Genomic DNA, 19,233 nt, shown 5'->3' on the forward strand with positions numbered 1-19,233 from the left:
CTGAAGTGCAACGGGGTACGCGAGCTGGAAGGGGAACCTGCTCCAACCCTGGTGCACAACCAGGGACAAATACTGAAAAATGTTCACGCCGGGGACTCAGATGAGGGGAACGGAAGTTTCTGTTCTGCTCGACATTTCTGAAAGTTGAAAATGATTTCCAACTCAGTAGTTCCAAGTAAGAGAGCGATGTCACTGCGCCCCTCACCTGTGCCCCACTGTAGTCTGGGCCATGGTCCCCACAGCAGCCTCATACCTGCCACCGCCTCTCCCCATGGCTTCCCAGTAGCACCCTGGCTTAGCCTGTCCTCTGGGCTTCAATCTGTGGCTCCAACTGCCTACTTGTCATCTTCACAAGGATGACTCAAGTGTAGTGGCTGGAACTCTGCGCCCCCTAAGTACCCCAAGTCTGCAGTGAGCACCTGAGCGGCCACGCCTGCAGCCATCCTGGAAGTCCTCTGCCCAGCCCTCCAGAACGCTCTTGCACTGTCTGGCCCTCTCCACCTCGCCTGCCCTGGTGCCAGGCCCCCACCCCTCCGTGGCCTATCCCCGCCATCCACCCTCCCTTCAGTCAGCCTTCCTGTGACAGAGAGTGGACCAGGCTGTCCCCACGGAGCTCAGACTGTGTCTGTGGCCGTCTTGTTGTGCCCGTTGGCAGTTCGACTTGCTCATCGCCTACTTTCCTGCGAGAACCTGGACTCCCCCTGGTTGTCACTGCTTTGGTCCCAGTGCTGTCTCTGACTTCACCACTTGGCACGGGCTATCCCTAAGGGGTGGTCACCTGCCCTGTCTGGCTGGCCTGCCTCCAGGCTCCTCTGCAAAGCCCAGGGGCCAGGGGACTGGCCTCCCCTGCTCCCTGCAGCACCACCTCTTGGTGGCGCTGGGCCCTGTGGCCATCAGGCTTGGCCCTCCCTGACCCTGACTCAGCCTCCCAGCTTCTTGTCAGCCCTGAGGTGGGGGTGGGGGGGCGAGGGGGTCCTAAGTTCACACAGGAAAGGCCTTTCTGGTCACTGAGGTGTGGCCTTGCATTTTGTCCTGTCCCTGTCTGCACCCTGTGGTGAGGGTCACAGGCTTAGGGCCCTGCACCAGAGAGCACATTTAAATGACAGTGACGATGTGAGTGCCATGGTTCTCCTGGGCAGGCAGCTGCAGCCTGTCCCCCAACACTCACTGTGTGCTCACTGCGGCTCACCTGGGTCTCGGGTACAGGGGAGCCAGTGTCTGCGTGGCCACCAGCAGAGACTCACCACATTTGCTGTCCTGGAGCACCTGGCCTGTGCCGCAGGTCCCCAGCCCCTCCAGGGCCTTGGCTGAGCGCTGGGCCACCTCGTACTCAGTGCCTGAGATGTGCACGTAGAACTGCTGCCGGTTGATAGACTTGCGCAGGGTCTTGATGGCGGCCTGCAGGCTCTGCTCCGCTCGCTTCCGCATGCAGTCCGCTTCGCAGGTGTCTGCAGTGGAGAGACAGAGCTGCCGCCTCCTCCAGGGAGGCTCCCCTGTGCCAGGCCTGCCCCAGGGGGCCTCGTCGGACCCCCCACCATTTACACTTCAACCCGGGGCGAGTGCCCACGTGCAGATGGGGAGACTGAGGATCTGAGAGGCACGATCTGCCCAAGGCCATGAAGCAGGTCTGAGTACAGACCCTCTGCCCACTGTGACATGTCACCCAGGGCTCAACTCTCTGGGTGGGAGCTCAGACGCCCTTGAGGACTGCCACTGAGCCCAGGGCAGTGTCCAGCTCTCCATCTTGAGTCTCAGGGGCCTTGAGATCTGGCTCCACCCTCCTTGCCAGCCTCAGCTCGCAGGCCCAAGTTCTACCCCCAGCTGCCCTGCCCTTCTCTAAGCCTCCTTTGTCCTCTCTGCCTGTGCCCATTCTACTCCTCCTGCCTGAATGCCTTGCCTTGCCACCTCTTCTACCCCACAAACTGCTTTTTTTGGTATTGGGGATTGAACCCAGGGGTGCTTTACCCCTGAGCCACATCCCCAGCCCTTTTTTTTTAATGTATACAATACCTTTATTTTGTTTATTTTTATGTGGTGCTGGGAATTGAACCCAGTGCTTCACACATGCCAGGCAAGGGCTCTGAGTCACAACCCCGGCCTCCCAAGACTTCTTAGTTTTGATTTTGACAGGGTCTCATTAAGTTGCTTAGGGTCTTGCTAAGTTGCTGGGGCTAGCCTCAAACTTACAATCCTCCTGTCTCAGCCTCTTGAGTCACTGGGATTACAGGCATGCATGTGAACTTTGATTTCAAACTGACTCTAATTCAAATGTCACCTTTCCTGGAAGCCTTCCTGAGCCCCTGACTTGGGAGTGGCCTCAGCCCTGCACCACTTGTTCCCTTACCCCACTACTCAGAGTGTTGGCCGGCTCTGGGCAGCTAGTAGGCATGGCTGCCTCCCTGTAGCTGGGAGTGGGGCCAGGGCAGGGGCCATGGCTGGCCTCTCTTTCTGTGGTCCTGACCCAGGTGGGAAGCCCTGTCCTGCCCTGCAGCTCCTCCCTTAGGTCCTCGCAGCCCTCAGAGAACTCTTCACGCACCTGAGGCCTCTTCCATCTTTATCTCCACCTCAAACTCTGCTGTGACATGGGACACCTCCTTGGATGGGGACTTGCGGCCGCGGCGCCTCTTCTTGGAGGAGTCACACTTGAGAGTCAGGAACGTCACAAGGCAGTTTTCTGGACAAGGATGGGAACACTGTGGCAATCCCAGCCCTGCGCACAGACTGCATGTGGACTGCCCCTTGCAGGGCCTTGGGGCTCCACAACAGGGAACAGAGGGGGCAGCTGGAGCTGCAGGAGGCCAGGCTGCTCGGGGCCTCACCAGGGGACCAGACCTTCTGAGCCACCACAATGCTGCCACCGGAGGTGCCTCTCCCTTACTGGCCAAGGCTGCTGCACCTGCTGAGGCCTCTGAGGAACCAGAGAAGGAAGCTCCCTCCCGGGCCCTTGGAGGAAAGCTTGTTCTCTGCACCCCCTCAACCTGGAGAGTCCTTTCGGCCACATTCTGTCAAGAAAGAACTGCTGAGTAAACCCTGCAACACCTTCAATCAGAACACATCCAGGTGACATAGGAAGGGCCTGCTGGGGTGCATGTGTCATTTAACCTTGGTGTGGCACAGCCAGTGGCCCCTGAGATGCCAGGGACCCGTTTCCCACTCAAATGCAAAGCTCCTGGGGCCAGTGGGTCAAGGCAGAGGGGCACAGATGGGATGCCTGTACTCTTGGAAACCCAGCCTTGCCGGACTCTGGGCTCCCAGCTCTCAGGCTTGGGGGCTCCTCCGCCACCCCTGGGTGACCCACTCACCCAGCAGTGGTTGCCTCGGGGTCTCCTTTGCTCGCTCCCGGCTGCGGGGCCGGAGGTGGCACTTGGCGTCTCTGATCTTGAAGCGGGCCTTCTGCTTGATTGGGGTGCTGGGAGCATCTGGGGAAAGCCAAAATCCCCCTAGGTGGCGGCCTCTCCTGTGGGCAAGGAGGTGGTGGGGGACGGGGGCTGCCACGGGATGAGTCTTCCCCGGGCTGGGGTGGGGCTGGGTGTGGGCAGCTCTGTCCCCACAGCCCTCCCAGGGTGGGGGACCCTCTCCAGCCCCACTCCCTCCCCCTGCAAGGCCTGAATAGGTGAACCGTGGACAATGGACAGTGGCTGGAGCTCAAGTCTGGCCTCGGCCAGTCTCTGCAGGGGAAAGGAGCCCCAGCTTCCTCTGTCATGGCCAAGGCCGCGTCGTGACTGGTGGTTTGAGGATAGAGGGCGGAAGGGAGGGGGAGCAAGGAAAGGGACACCAGGGAGACCGGGCCCGTGGAGCGCTTTACAGAGCAGATGCCAGCTCTCCGGACCCGGGTCCTGAGCTCCCAGAGGCTCAGAATCACACCAGCCTTGTACCCATGACTTGCGCCCAAGTGTGCCCCTGTAGCGCTCTGACAGCAGGGGTCAGGAAAGCCTGGGGACACCCTCTCCCACGCTGGCCAGAGTCCCAAAGGGCGGGACATAGTGCCTCAGGCCACGTTTGCCCACCCTACCCAGCCGCCCACCTGGTAGAGGCCACGTGCACCCCTAAAACAGAGCCTGAGCTCTGTGCACCCACAGCATTTTGGAGTCACAGAGCCACTGCTACTGAGACCTCGGAGCTGGAAAGTGACTGCCCCTGGGCTGGAGCTCACCCTGCAGACCACGGGCTTCTAGGTCCTGGCATGCCTCATCTCTAGTACCCTGAGCCAGTCTGGGAAACTCTCCCCTGGGCTGTGTCCCTCCCTCCCCTGCAGCATGCTGCATGCCACAGAGTCAAGGGGCCACCTAGGTGGGCACAGCATGGACAGTCGGGGGTTACCTGAGCAGCCGGGCCCGGTGCCAGAGCTGGTGCTGTTGCGTTTCGGGAGCATCTTGCCCTGGAGACCTGGAAGACCACAGCTCAGGACGTAGCTATTCTCCGAGTCTGCAGAGAGGCCAGTGGGTGAGATGGGCCTGGGTGCGCCTCCCTTCCAGCGCCCCAGGTTCTCGAGGCCTCCGAGGGGTTACTGAACAACAGGAAGGTCGGGACTGACCCGAGTCGGTCTACTTCTGCCACATGCAGACAGGTAAATGACCAGGCAGGAAGAAGTCCAGACCCACAGAGGCCTAAACAGTTGCCCAGGGGCACCATGACCAGGGCCCCTCATCCCTGGCGGGGCTCTTTCCCCGAGTCGCAGAGATCAGGCCCTGGATCCAAGGGGAGAAGTGCCCCACCCACGCATCCCCTCCCCAGCAGCCTGGGTTACCTGGTCTGAAGAGGGTGTGGGCTGGGCAGGAAAGGAGGCAGTTCTCCACGCTGCCCACCCTGCTGCAGGACAGATGGGCCTGGGCCGAGGCCTGGGCTCGAGAAAGGCATCTGCCTGTCTCTAAGGAGAAGGAAGACAGAGAGGGCCTGAGAGGCCAGGGTGGGGGCTTCCCAAGGCTGACAGGGCCCCTGAGCAGGGACCAACAGACTCCCAAAGCCCTCTCTCGCTGGGTCAGACTCTCTCGGTGGGAAGGGGCTGAGCTGTGGTAGGATCCAGGTCCATTTGGCCAGGTTGGACGCTAGGCCCAGAGAGCTGGCCTCTTGTGGCAGTCACTGGTTCCAGCTGTCTGTGAGAAGGCTCACGCCCATTCCAGAGAGAAGTTCTCAAGGGCAGGGCCGGGCCCTCAGGACAATGTCTATCTGGGGAGGGGCAGCTACAAATGAACTTGGACTTGCTGGCCTGGAGGCACAGGGTGGGCCGGTCCCCCCCACTTCCTCCACTGGATGTCTGTGAAGCAGCTCTTCACAACTTCCTGTGGGTTCCTTTATCTTTAGAGGATTGAAAAAGCCCCCAGATTCCTAGGAAAAGACTGGTAGTTCCAAGCCACCCTCAACATCAGAACTGATGTGACAGACATCTGACGGTGAGTGACAACCAGGTCATCAGAGCGTCCCAAGTGAGTCAGTCACCAGGAGGAGCCACATGCCCTTTGCAGCCGGCACAGGTGGCACTCACAGGACACTCACCAACGGGGTCCTGACACTGCCTAACGTTGGTTTTTGCCTCTGGACACTCGGCACTTGCTGGAAACATGGCCCTCGCTTGCTTAAGCAGTTAACTCAGCTTCCGGGGAAACCTATGGAGCGGTGACGGTATGGAGGTTCCTCCCTGGTTGGTCCCCTGGGGTCCTGTGGAAACTTGGCCTGCAAATGCCTGCCCTTCAGAGAGACTTCCGGGGAGCCAGCTCCACTGGGGATGACCCTACTGCACCTTAAGTGCTTGTACATATTGGTACTGTCAAGTAGAGCTCTGATTTTTTATTCATTTATTTATTTTTTGCAGTGCTGGGGATCAAACCCACTAGTTACAGCCCCAGCCCTTGATAAATCTCTCTTGGGTTGAGAGTGCATGGCCACCTGGCAGTTTCTGTGCTGTGCTCTATTGCACCTGTCCCTGCTCCTAGGAGAGGAGACAGGGACGTGGCCCTGTGGGCTTCTACCCCAGTGCAAGGTGGCCTGAGGGCCGATCGTCAGAGGTGAGTTCACAAGGTGGGTCTTCCCGGTAAGAGCAGCATGAGGGTGCTCTTGTTCCGCCAGCAGGGGCCGCTTCGGCATGTCCACATCTCGATAGCAATTGACAGGTGGTCGCACACATGGCCCCTCTCTCCTCTGGCTGGGGAAGCATGGGACGCTGTTCAGAGCACATGCTTGCCACTGACTATGGAGGAGATCCTCGTGGGCTTGCTATGCTGAGGCTGCAAAGACATGGCAGGTCTCTGTGTCCTTGCAAATTGAGATTACAACCCTAACTCTGCTTGGTTGGTCAATGGAAAACTGGACCCTGTTGGCTGCCACAAAATCCAAATCACTGCCACCACACTGACTTAAGAGTAACATGGGTCATCATGGCAGCTTCTGCCACCTCAGGATAAATAAGCTGATGTGCTTATGAGGGGCTCCAGAGGTAGGAGACAAAATGCCGCTTTGCTCGGCCGCAGCTTCCGCTCCACCTTCTGAACCCACCTTCTGGCTTTCCCTTCCAGCTCCATCTCTGCCCTCACAGCCCTCCCTCCCTCCCTCTGACCCTAACCCTTTCTCAACAAGCCCTTCTCCCCTAGGGTTTAGCTCAGGAAAGGAAGAGCCACACTGCAGGGCATCCCATTAGAATAATTTGCTCAGAAACCAGATCTGTCATGTTGACATTCAAGCGTGGTCTACCAGCCGAGTGCTACAAAGGGCCAAGTTAAACTGAACTGAAGGAGCTGGGCAAGCATTTGCTTCAGAATTCGGGATTTTTTTGGATAATTATTGTCCTGAGTGATCAGATATGTGTTTGTGAGTTTACTTAATTATTAGTATCTTGGATTGGAAAAAATATGAAAAGCTGCAAATAATAAAGACCAGGGGAAGATTTAAACAGTTAGCCTAGCCCAGCATAATTAGAAAAACAGCCTTGAGAGGAGAAAAATAGGGACGACTGCAAGCAAGGCTGCTTTGGAAGGCTTTCCCTTAAGAAAAAGTGGATAAAGATTAAAAAATTAAAAACAAAGTAAATATGAGTGAGTTGGTGATTTGAAATGTAGATTTGAGACTTGCAGATGAGTTTTGAGTAGACTTAAAAGCAAAATAAAAGGAGTTTTGTCTTTTCTTTTTATAGATAGGGATACCCAAAATAGGGGGCTTAGTTGAAAAGTAAGTTGGAATGGGAAATTGCCAATTTAAATAATGTCCAACATGAGGCTGAACACTTTGTTTGTTTGTTTTGGTGTTTTGGTACCAGGGATTGAACCCAGAGGCATTAACCACTGAGTCACATCCCTGGTCATTTTTTAATTTTTAATTTTGAGACAGGGTCTTGCTAAGTTGCAGAGGCTGGCTTTGAACTTTGATCTTCCTGCCTCAGTCTCCTGAGTCACTGCCATTACAGGGGTGAGTCACTATACTTGGCATGGCTGAACATTTTCAAGGAGTCTGAGAAAATAAACAATGTAGAAACAAACAAAACCTCTCATGTTCTTCCAGATGAAAATACCCATAGAATCCAGAGCCTGTGCATAGAGCACCTGTGGCTGATATGAGCACAGGGTCCTGGACACTCAGCTGTGGGCACTGTCAGGCTGCACAGTCCACACGTGAAACTGACCAAGTGTCCCTGCATGCTCTGCTGGGCTTGCAGAGGCTGTGAACTCCACCCATTTCCATTGTCATTCCTTAGCCTTGTGCTTGCAGCCAGAAACTTTGAGGGATGAGGCATCATGCTTCTGTTCTCTGTAACAGCCCTGACTTTCCCAAGTCTGCCGTGGAATGCAAATCCCCTGCATGGCAGCACTCTCCCGGACCCTTCCCAGTCGTCCCTGTGGGACTTGGGATACAGAGGCAGCTCCTGAGCTGTGGATAGTGAGGTCTTTGTACCTTACCCAGGAGGCCTGGGACCTGTGCAGGCACCTATGGAACAGAAGCTGGCCTGCTGATCTAGCAAGGTCCCAGACCTGAGTCCACCACCCACAGCATGCTCACCAGTGCCACAGAGCATTGAGTCCCTCCAGGATGATTTGGAGTTGGCTGAACAGCAAGAAGGAAGTGAAAAATGCTTCAACCTCAAAGTAAGAAGTCCTGTTTGTGTTGGCACCCATGAAGGGCAGGGGTGGGCACAGGGAGGGGACATGGTGGGGACATGTGGGATGACAGTAAAAGGAGAACCTGAGGCTGCAAGGGAGCTTGCAGATGGCCTGAGGGGTTGGGCACTGGATTGTCGAAGTTTACTAAAACCATTCAACTACTACTATTTAGTAGTAGTTTACTAAAACCATTCAAGTAGACTTTCTAAACCTTCTGCTATCCTAAGATCCAGCCTGTAACTATTTCTCTGGGACCTTTATCAGAAGACACTTGTTCTCTCTCTGGTGCAGCAGGGAGGGGTCTGCTCAATCACTGGCACTGCCAGGAAAAGCACACTGAAGATGTTGTTTTTGGAAGTCCCAAATAATTCTTTTGCACGTGATTGAATTATAGCTGACAGGAGCCTTAATGGGCATACACTCTGTAGAATTCAAAAACAGAATCCCTAGGGCAAAAGCTTCTACAGCGCCGGTGGAGCAATCGGAAGAGAGCACAGGAAGAGTCCAACTGAGCGTTCCCACATCACCCTCAACTCTTCTGCATGAAATGCCAAGGTTAGGCCCTGCTCTCGGGTGTGGACACAAGATGGCAAGCATTGGTGGTGCCCATGTGCCCTGGACTCAGCAGCCAGGGCGTGTTCTCCCTGCCTCAGAGCAACTGCAACCTTGCTGAAACCACCTGGGCCATCTTCAGATCTTGAGCTAGGGTTAGCCTTTCATCCCAGGGCTCCACTTGCGGTGTGATCTCTTGTGAACTGAAAACACCCATCATTTTCTTCTGCTAGTCATTAACTAATTATGGGGTCTGGGCTTTCCTCTTCTCTTCTTGCATTGAGCAACTCTACCTTTTCCTGAAGGCCAGACTCGGCCTGTATCCTGGTACTTCAGAAGCGCTCATATCTGGAATGGATCATCTGGACACTCCACGACAAACCCCAACTTAGTACTGTTATTGATAGGACTTATCATAGAGGAGAACAGAGCCTCAATTCAGAGGGAAATCAAGGGAAGTTCATTAACAGTTAAAATGATCTTGCACATCAAGTATAAAGCTGGAGGATACACTTCTTGATTCAAAGACCTAGTATAAAGCCACAATAATCCAGAAAGTGGATATTAGCACACAGACAGACGCAGATCAGAAGCACAGAAATGAGAGTCCAAAAATAAGCCCACCTGTTTGTGGTCGATGTTTTTGACAAGGATGTCATGATTATTCAGCAGGGGAAAGGAATGGTCTTTGCAACAAATGGTGCTGCCATGTTTGGTTAGTCATGTGCACAAAGCTGATGTTTTCCTACCTCCCTTATACTATATCCGAAACCATATCAAAATGGACCAAAGATCTTAGTGTGAGAACTAAAGTTATTAAGCTTTTAAAGGAAGACATAAGTGTAAATTTTTGGGACCCTGGGTTAGGGAATTGTTTTTAGAAATGACATGAACATAAGCAACTAAAGAGAAATAAGTTGATTTCAAGAATATTAAAGACTTTTGTGACTCAAAGGACACTACCAAGGAAATTAAAAGATTACTCAGAATGGAAGAAACTCTTCTATTTAATGCTGTTAATAAAAACAAAAATCAGAAAACAAAATGAAGAGAGACAATACAAGGCTGAATATGCCAGAATTATCTAGTTTGGAATCAAGCCCAAGGATCTGGTGGCCCAACTGTGTCTCTCTAGGCATGTTATACTGCTAACAATAAAAGGGTAAATATTTCCAGAGAGCTGGGAACCTTTTGGAGTAATGTGTGGCTTGGAACACTAGAACACAGAGTTTTACTACCTGTAACCGAAACCCAGAGGCCCAGGAAAGAAAAGCTGGACATTAAGGGAAACGGTCTCAGAGGCTGTTTTGCCTGGCCTAGGCTGGGCCCCTGGTCCCACCAGGCCACCCCACGTAGACAGCTTCTAACACCTTCCCTAGGATGGCATACCCAAGAGGACAAACTGGACACGCTACTAGACGATGCTGCTGAGAAGCTTCCAGGTAACAGAGGAAATGACTTAGTTTATGATCTTTCTGTGATCAGAATGATCCCGGGTAAACTGTAAAGAGAGGATGAAACCAAATGCTGAGGTATCTTGAGTCTCCCATGTGGACTTCATGGGTTGTGAGCATGTACTTGTAACAGTTGTTCATTTTCTGGATGACCTGAAACAGTCTCTTGCAGCAAACAACACCAGCAATCATGGGGGCTAGCATATTAGATTTGGTCTTCCTTGTGTGGGATATTCCAACTTCTTTATTTAGTAAAATATAGACACATTTTACTGGGCAAGTTAGTCACAAATTATGCAGAATTTGTCACTGTCTTTACTACCCCTACACTTTTGGAACGAATTTTCCAGAACTGTAAAGTTACCATTTAAAGGTCTTACCTTGAGGTTGTTCAGAAAACTCTCAAGAGAAGACACTGCAGAGAAGTTCTGCTACCCAATATGATCAGAATAGGCCCCTAGCACATCAGGAAGACAGCTCCCACCCAAGACCATGGGGAAGACTTCTCTCAGATGTTCATGACTGGTGGAAGACTGCTGTACTTTAGCTTTGACCACGTTTCCCCACCTTGGGGATTTTATACTGACTTGACACATCTTGTTTCCCTTACAGACAATAGCTCACCTCGATCGAGCCTTTACTGGGACAACTACTGATCCTGTAAGTCAGCCTTCCCAAGCTACTGCTGGTGTAGCCAATTTGAAAATTGGTATAAAGTGTGTTCCATGAGCCTATTAATGATATTTGTTATGGTTTGGATATGGTGTGTCCCCCAAGAGCTTCTGTTTATTCAGAAGTGTTCAGAGGTGAAATGATTGGATGTGAGGGCAGAAGCCTAATCAGTTCATCCTGGCTTGGATGGGCTGACTGCAGGCGGTAGGCAGGTGGGGTGTGGCTGGAGGAGGAAGGTCACTGGGGGCTGCCCTGCAAGTATGCATCTGCCCGAGGCCCCTTCCCTGTCTCTCTCTCATTTCTGACCCCCCTATTCTCTATGCATTGACCCTTTTTCTCTGCCACACTCCTTCCCTATGATGGGCTGCCTCAGCTTGGGTCCAAAGCAAAGGAGTTGGCTGGCTATGGACTGAGACCTCTGAAAATATGAGGCCCAAGTAAACTTTTCCTCCTCTAAGCTGTGTTTGTCAGGTATTTTGGTCACAGGAACACAAAAGCTGACTAAAACAGAAATTGATCCCGGGAACGGGGCCACGGCTGTGACTAACCTGACCACGTGATTTTAGAAGCCTTTGGAGCCGGTTGGCAGGGGGAATTCTGAAAAGTTTAGAAGTGCAAGCTGAAAAGCTTTAGCATGTTGTAAATGGAGCTGAATGTGTGACTCTGACAGGAGCTCAGAAGACAGGAATGGCCACAGGAACGCAGACAGTGCTCATGAAGTTTCAGAGGAAAATGAGGACTCTACTGGGATGGGACTAGAGGGCACTCATGTTCAAAAAACTTGGCTATATTTTGCTCACATCCTGAAAATTTCTGTGAGGTTGAATTTAAGGGTGATGGACTAGTTAATCTGGTGGAGGAAATTTCAAGGCAGCACAGCATTCAGTCAGTGGCACAGATATTGCTGGCAGCTTTTAGCCAGGTTTACTCAGAGAAATGGGGGAAAAATGAAATTAAAGAATTTTAAAAACTTGCAGTTTGGCCAGAAATGTACACGTAATGCTGGGGCCAAATAAGTTGCTTATTGAAGAGATTATAACCCCTAAAGAGAGGCTGAGTACTTTGGAGTGAAAACAGAAACAATGGCCTGAGGTTGTAGAAATTTGCAAGACCACACTCATTGCAGGCTCAAGGGTCTAGAGGAGAAATTCCTTTGAGAAGAGATCATGGGGGTGCCCTGCTCACACAGGGGAGCCTAGAAGTTGTTTCACCACGCTGAGCTGTGCAGGCACTCAGAGGTTGCTGCAGCCACAATTCCAGGCGATGAGGATCTTGGCATCATCCATGTGTTGCCTGGGTCTATAGGAATGTACAATGCTAAAATTAAGGGTCATGGAAGCTTCCACTGAGATTTCAACATAAGGACTAGGAGGCATCCAAAGTGTAGCAAGGTCAGAGTCCCTGTGGGCTGCTCCTGAGAGGGTGATGCATAAAGTGTGAAGGGGAAGATGAAGCTGGAAAGAAGACCTTGGGAAGTGCCAATAATTAGGACTGTTGGCCTACAAAAATTACCAACTGTGAAACAGGCTAAAAGGGAGCCCATGTTCACTGCCAGCAAGGCCAAAGGGGTGGAGCTGCCCAAGTCCTTTGGAGAACACACCTTGCAGTCAAGTGTCCTAGGTGCTGTGTATGGAGTTAGGAGCCCTGTTTGCCCAGCTGGGTTTTAGTCTTACTTTGGCCCCATCCCTTCTTTCTATTTCCCTATTCCCTTTTGGAATATTTCCTCTGTGCCACTGTATATTGAATATATGTAATTTGCTTTTGATTTTTACAAGGGCTCATAGCAAAGAGTTTGATTTTGATCTCAGATGAGCTTTTGGACTAGGACTTTTGGGTAGTGCTAAAACTCTTAAGACCATGTGACCCTTGGAGATGGACTAAATGCATTTTGCCTTGTGAGATGAATGCATGTGATTTTGTGGGTGCCAGGAGTGGAATGTTATGGTTTGGATATGAAGTTTCCCCAAAAGCTCCTGTTAATGTAGGAATATTCAGAGGTGAAATGATTGGATTGTGAGAGCTGTAACCTAACCAGTCAGTCCTAGTTTGAATTGCTTGGGTGGTAACTGTAGGCATGTGGGGTGATGCTGGAGAAGGTGAGTTGCTGGGGGTGTGCCCTGAAAGGATGCATCTGCCCTGCAGTCCCTCCCCGACTGCTTCTTGACCCTGCCATGAGGTTAGCAGCTTCCCTCAGTTGGGTCCTCTCCCTAACATGCTGCTTCACCCAGAGCAATGGAGTTGGCTGGCTATGAACTGAGACCTCTGAAACTGTGAACCCCACATAAACTTTTATTCCTCTAAGTCATTCTTGTTGGGTTTTTTGGTAACAGCAATGCAAAAACTGACTAAAACAGTACTCTTTATAGACAATACATAAAAAGAAGAAAAAGCCCTTAGACCAGGAGAAGTGAATTCAGCATTCCCTGCCCAGCATCTGAGGGTTTATCACACGCCACCCACAGACACCTTCAGCTCCACTAAGGTCAGTCACATAGGCACACTGATGCCACCTCAGAACCAAGGCTGGCTATTCCATGGGGCCATGAGACTATTCCAGTGTATGACCCCACTACTCTGGTACCCTGTATAAACTATGCTTTCTTAATAAGGAATCTGAAGGTATAGTCTTTCCTAGTTCGGTGAATATCTGTGAGAAATGAACTACTGAAGATGTTAAGCCTGCTGAGGGGAACTGGACAACTCAAAGTGGTCATCAAAATCTGGCCCTACGCTGGGATGTGGCTCAGTGATGAGCACTTGCCCAGCAGCTGTGATGCCCTGGGTCCCGTTCCCATAACTGAAAAAAAGAAAAAAAAAGTGACCTCCCTTTGATAAAGTAAATAACACAGCCTTTGCCACAGTGGCATGTTAGCTAGGCAGTCATGCAGAGCAGCACAGCACTGGATTTCCTCTGGTTGAATGGGGGCCATCTGCACTGTGGCTAGCACCTACCTCCTTTTGAACCTGGACTTGCAGCAGCATGAGGCAGGACAATCCCCACAGAGGTCAAAGCAAAGGCAACCTGAACACCTAAGGCAGCTCAGGGCACTGTGGCACTTGTTTCTTGGTCAGGCCTGGGAAACCTGAGATCTTGGTTCTCAAGAGCGCTCTGGTATCTTCCACTAATACCTTCATTTATACTAGCTTGTCTTGGCCACCTGGTGCTGACTCTCTAGAACATTAATGCAACATGGGACAAAAGTGGGATAATATGCCGACTGACATGACCTGACAAAGAGACTCCACTGGGACACTTCATGGAGACCTGGTGGTCGGTTATTCCTGGTGCTCTGACTGGGGAAGGGAGCACCAAAAGGGAGACTGAGAAACAAAACCAGCAGATACCTCTCCATAGCCCTGGGCAGACAGTCAGTACCACAGTGATGGCAACGAGTAAGTGCCACAAGTAGCACAACCCCAAGGCATCAATGACTTCTGCTAAATACGAACTAGTATGGCCCCAGCACGTTTGTGACTATTGTGGTGGGACAAACCCCTGAAGCCAATCAATCTACATTAGCCTTGGCTTTGCTTGGTCAGTCACCTGGGAAAGAATCACTCCAGTCATCTAAGGTGGCTCTCAACCTGCTCTTGCCTTTGTAAGCAGCACAAACCATGCTTCTGAGGCTGACTTCACCTTCACCTGTCCTGAAACCAATGTTCCCTGCTCCCACCAACCAGCTCTTTCTCCAAACTTCACACAAAACCAGCAGTCTGCTTAGCTTAGTGAGGCTGCATTAACAGGGTAAGTGATAATGCAGTCTTTTGATTTCAGATACCAAGTGATGGCCTTCGGTCTTCAACATGTTCATTCTTTTACTCAACAAATGTTGACTTAGCGTCTGAGGATGCCAGGCTCTGTTCCAGGTCCTGAGGTATAGCAGTGACCAGCACAAGCAAAACACACCTGTTCAACTGTGCAAAACTTCACTTCTAGTGAGGATAGACAGATGGACAGGAGCATATACAATTACTGGCTGGTGGTTCCAAGAACAATGGGACAACAGGAGAGCAGAAGACCAGGGGACCAGAAGTGGGCCAGAGGTGGTTAGGCAGCCTCGCTGAGCAGACCCATAGCAAGGGGCCAGCGAGGAGACTAGGAGAGCCCTCCAGGTCAACAGGAGAGCCAGCACAGGTCTCCTTCTAGGGGCAGAGTGAGGACAGTGTGGGGATGTGCTGCCAGTGGGTAAGGCTGGCATGGAGCAAATGAGGAGGAGGTGGAAGGCCTGATGGCCTTAGGGCTGCTCAGCAAACTGTGGCTTTGACTGAGGGGAATGAGGGGTTGCTGGAGGCTTCTAAGCAGAGAGGGACATCCTGCCTTGGATTCATAAGGCTCGATCTGGCTGGGGACATCAGAGTGTGGCAGGGCAAGGGGTCAGAGAGCAAAATCCAGGAGGGCAGGCATTGTAGCCTGCCTATGACAGGGCCCGGCTGGCAGGCAGTGAGCAGGTATTTGTAGAACATGAGTTGGGGTCATCTAGAACTTAGCCTAGAGGCCCCTATGGAGCTGGGCAGCCACATAGAGGGCACAGGAACCTGCATGGTGGAGCTGGGGGCTGGGTGGGGGGCGGTATACAAAGAGGCAGGCACCCTCTCCTTGGTCCAGGCTCTGCTGTTCTGCACTTATGTAAGCCATGTCTGCTCCCTCAGCTTCCCAGCAGGACGAGGGGCTGGGTGAGGTGAGGCCAGCACTCCATCTGTGAGGCTTCCAGGACTGAGACACCACCCTGCCCCTGCTGCCTGGCTGCCTCCTCTTGGTAAGCCCTCACTCTTATCAGCCACACTGCGGGCAGAGGACCCCTGCCAAGCCCAAGGCCCAAAGGAAGACCCCCTCACCTTCCCCCCAACTCCTTGGGAAGGGTCGGGTCAGCATGGCCCCGTGGTCGCCCAGCCCTGCCACACTCACCCACACAATCCTTCCTGTTCCAGTGGAGCCGACTCCCAGGGGGGCACACGCATTCATAGCTGCCCTTGGTGTTGATGCAGCCCTGGTCGCAGCTGCCCTTGTTCATGCTGCACTCGTCCACATCTGGAAGCACAGGTGGGAGGAAGAGCAGGAAGTATCAGGACAAGAGGGCTGAGAAGCTCCTGAGCACACCCCCTGCCTGACACCAGCATCTGATGCAGACACTTAGCTGAACATCACGCGCGCGTGCGCGCACACACACACACACACACACACACACACACACACACACACACAGCTTCTTCCTGGCCTCCAAATGCATCCCTTCTGCAGGAACCTGGCTGAGAAGACAGCACATGATTAAATGTCCAATCCGGTCTGGTGGGGCAGGGAGCCAGCACTGGCTAGGGATGGTGAGGCCCGATCTCACCAGGGGACTGCACAAGCCCCTTCCTAGCCTCAGTTCCCCCCATGCACAGCAGGCACCAGGGTAAAGGAGGCACTTCTGAGGCCCTTCCTCCTTGGACCCAATCTCCCACTGGAGCTGGGCAGCAAGGGCTAGATCTGCTCTGTTACACTCAGCCTGTCTGCACGCCAGTGAGCAGAAGTCCTGGAAGCCCTCGGTTCACCTCTGGTTCCTAATTATACCTAGAGCCTTCTCTGCAGCATGTGCCCTGCCCTACTGCTCGAGCTCTCAGACCTGGGGCCTCGCCCCACAGGCACCCTGGAGTCCACTCTCCTTTGTACATGGCAGCTAGAGCATCTTGTTATGAGAACTTGGTCATATCATACCCCAACTTGAGTCCTGGGAGTAGGAACTCAAGTCCTCTCTTGGTTCAAGAAGCCCCATGCTGTCCAGGCCAGCACCTCCCTGGCTGCATCTCCACCATGCCCCCCTAGTCCCAGGGCTCCAGTCACATTGCTGCCTCTGTCCCTCTGTGTTCCTCTGCCTTGGTCCCTTTGAAAACACTGATCCCTGGGATGCATGACCCCTCATCTCAGTCCACACATTTCTCCCTTGGGATCACCCAGGGTCTCCACACTGCTCTTCTGTCACTGACTCTCCCACTAGCACACATTGTGGGGGTTTCTGTTTGGGCCACCTCCTCTGGCCTGGGGTTCTCCAGTGGATTCAGTTTCTAGGCTTGTGCCCTTGAACTGGTGCCCTCCTTGACTCCTTGCCTCCCTTTTCCTCTGGCTTCCTCTGATCTGCCCTTGGCTAAGCCCTCTCCCAGCAGTCTCAAGGTCAAGGCTGGGGTGTGGGGTGCAGTGCAGGTAGCCTTGCGGACAGGTGCGTGCCTCGAGGGGCAGGTGGCTCTGGAGGGTGGGCTGCAGACCTCCGCAGTGGGTCATCCCGTAGAGTGTGTAGCCATGGTGGCACAGGCACTGGAAGCTGCCCGGGGAGTTGATGCAGATGTGATCGCACGTCCGCTCGAAGGAGCACTCGTCAATGTCTGTGTGGTCACAAGGAGACAATATTGGGGAGGCGTTTCAGGTGGGTGGGTACGGCCTGGCACTTGCAGCCACACACATGCACATGCATGGACAGTCCCTGGGTGCTGAGGCTCAGCGCAGAGCCAACCCTCAGCAAATGTCAGACTTGCTGCTGCTCCATGCTCTGCTGTGTCTCCATTAACCCTGCTGTAGGTTAGAAGCCACCTCTTCTTTCCCAGAGGTGAGTAGGTAAAGCTACTTGAATAGAACGGATTGTTCTGACTCTGCCATTAAAAATACTTTAGTTGTAGAAGGACACAATACCTTTATTTTATTTTATTCATTTTTATATGGTGCTGAGGCTCAAACCTAGTGACGAGTCAGGCAAGTGCTCGGCCACTGAGCCACAACCCCACAACCCCAGCCCCATGACTGCCATTTTAACATCTCGTGTTCAACTGTGATTAGGGAGGTGTTTAATCCCAGGAAGGAAAATGAATGGGCTTTGCCCAAGATCCCTAAGGAAGAAGCAGAATGGGACATGAACCCAGGCCTCTTGGATGCTGACCAAAGTGACCCAAGAAATTTCTTGAGAAAATAAGGAAAATGGCACAACTATAAGGGGGACAAGGGGAATGTGCCACCCACGAGACTTAAAGAAAAGGCTCTGATCATGCATGACATTTGATCATGAGCTTCCTGGCGGCCGAGGGAAAGACAGCGTCACAGACTGCTTGCTACTGGGAAGGAGGAAATGAGCCAGATGCTCTCAGGAGACAGGTCTGCCCTAGACATTAATTCTGAGGAATGGCTCCTATGCGGCAGCTGATGGGGCCTCAGCCGGCAGAGCCACATCACCTGAGCCTCTGTGGGCACAGCGGTGGAGTTCGTTCTCCGAGTCCCTCGGTTCACGTGACCTCTCACATATCCACGATGGATGCACGTTCACGAGAGCACTAATGCCGGGAGGAACTGAGCTGCTGATGCACAGAGGGGGATGTGATCCCTCCCAGGGGATCTGGGAAGACCTTCTGGTACTTGTGGCACCTGGGCTAGACCTCGAAGGATGGGGCCAAGTTGGAATGGAGGAAGGGTGCTCCAGGCCAAGGCTGAGGTGGCAGCACAGGGTGCCTGGTGGTTGTGTAAGGTCAAGGGAGGACTGGGGAGGTTTCTGGGGTCCCCATCCTGAGAGTCCTGAGCACCAAAGGGGCATGGACTCCTCCCCGCTGTATATGGGGAGTCCAGGGCCCCAGACCTTAGGTGACCTGGAAGAGGGTGGACACACAGGCAGGGTGGGGAGGAGGTGAGGACAGGAACTTGGCCCAGAGCCCAGAAGAAGATGTGCCATCTCACCTCCTCTCTCAGGGGCAATAGGGCACAGAAGGTCAAGACCCCCCAGTCCTCTACCGAACTTGGCAAGGCTAACCCAAAACAAAGACAGCACAGAGGAGCACTGATGGGGCTGGACAGATGCCATGCTCCTGACTGGTCCTCTTGTCCTGGGAGGAAGACAGGGTTCGGATGCCCATTCAGTGACAGTGAGGCAGAGCCTAGAGGACGACTGGTCCTGCTGCACGCGTGGAGAGCCTGAGGTCCGGCTGGCTTTGGACCCTCCCTTGAGCTGTGCTCACAGGCAGGAGCTGCAAATTCCAAAACCAGACCTGGCAACGCACAGCCTACGACTATGGGCACCGCAGGAGCAAACAGCCACCCGCGACAGAAGAGCAGGCCCTCCCTCTGCGCCTTCTCCAAAGCTGGTCCCACGGGGCTCCACCTCTCCTTCCCAGGGCTTCACCCCACCCACCAGCTCCTGTGGTCCAACAGTGCCATCTCCTGGACGGGACAATACCACTCACCCTTCTAGCACTTCACCAACAGCCCCTCCTCAGGAAGCCTTCCCTGAACCCCCTGTCCACTGTCCACCCTCTGGGCTCCCACTGCATCCTGACAACTGCTGGACTTGTCATGGGCTGGGGCCCTTGGCCTCTGGCCAGCCCTCTCTTCCCATGCTCTTCCTAGCAGGTGGCTGTGGGGGACTGCCTGCAATGTGCAATGCCTTACGCCAGGTGGCAGCAGCCCACCTTCAAAGCCAAAGCCGTTCCCACTCTGAAGGAGGGCAGGGAGGCCTGGG

At 53.1% G+C, this 19,233-nt stretch overlaps 1 protein-coding gene across 4 annotated transcripts in view; it reads right to left on the reverse strand.

Annotated features, from left to right (window-relative positions):
- Scube1 (signal peptide, CUB domain and EGF like domain containing 1) overlaps nucleotides 1-19,233 on the reverse strand; it is a 127,291-nt gene that overhangs the window by 15,236 nt on the left and 92,822 nt on the right. For all 4 annotated transcript variants that reach the window (XM_047550972.1, XM_047550973.1, XM_047550975.1 and 1 more), the window contains 7 exons: nucleotides 17,006-17,122; nucleotides 15,669-15,791; nucleotides 4,748-4,867; nucleotides 4,321-4,425; nucleotides 3,303-3,419; nucleotides 2,537-2,674; nucleotides 1,245-1,448 (listed from right to left, as the gene is read on the reverse strand). In XM_047550972.1, coding sequence (XP_047406928.1) covers nucleotides 1,245-1,448; nucleotides 2,537-2,674; nucleotides 3,303-3,419; nucleotides 4,321-4,425; nucleotides 4,748-4,867; nucleotides 15,669-15,791; nucleotides 17,006-17,122 — 924 coding nt within the window. The remainder of the gene's footprint in view (nucleotides 1-1,244; nucleotides 1,449-2,536; nucleotides 2,675-3,302; nucleotides 3,420-4,320; nucleotides 4,426-4,747; nucleotides 4,868-15,668; nucleotides 15,792-17,005; nucleotides 17,123-19,233) is intronic.

The sequence above is a fragment of the Sciurus carolinensis genome, chromosome 4 (assembly GCF_902686445.1).
Source record: "Sciurus carolinensis chromosome 4, mSciCar1.2, whole genome shotgun sequence".
Taxonomy (NCBI): Eukaryota; Metazoa; Chordata; class Mammalia; order Rodentia; family Sciuridae; genus Sciurus; species Sciurus carolinensis.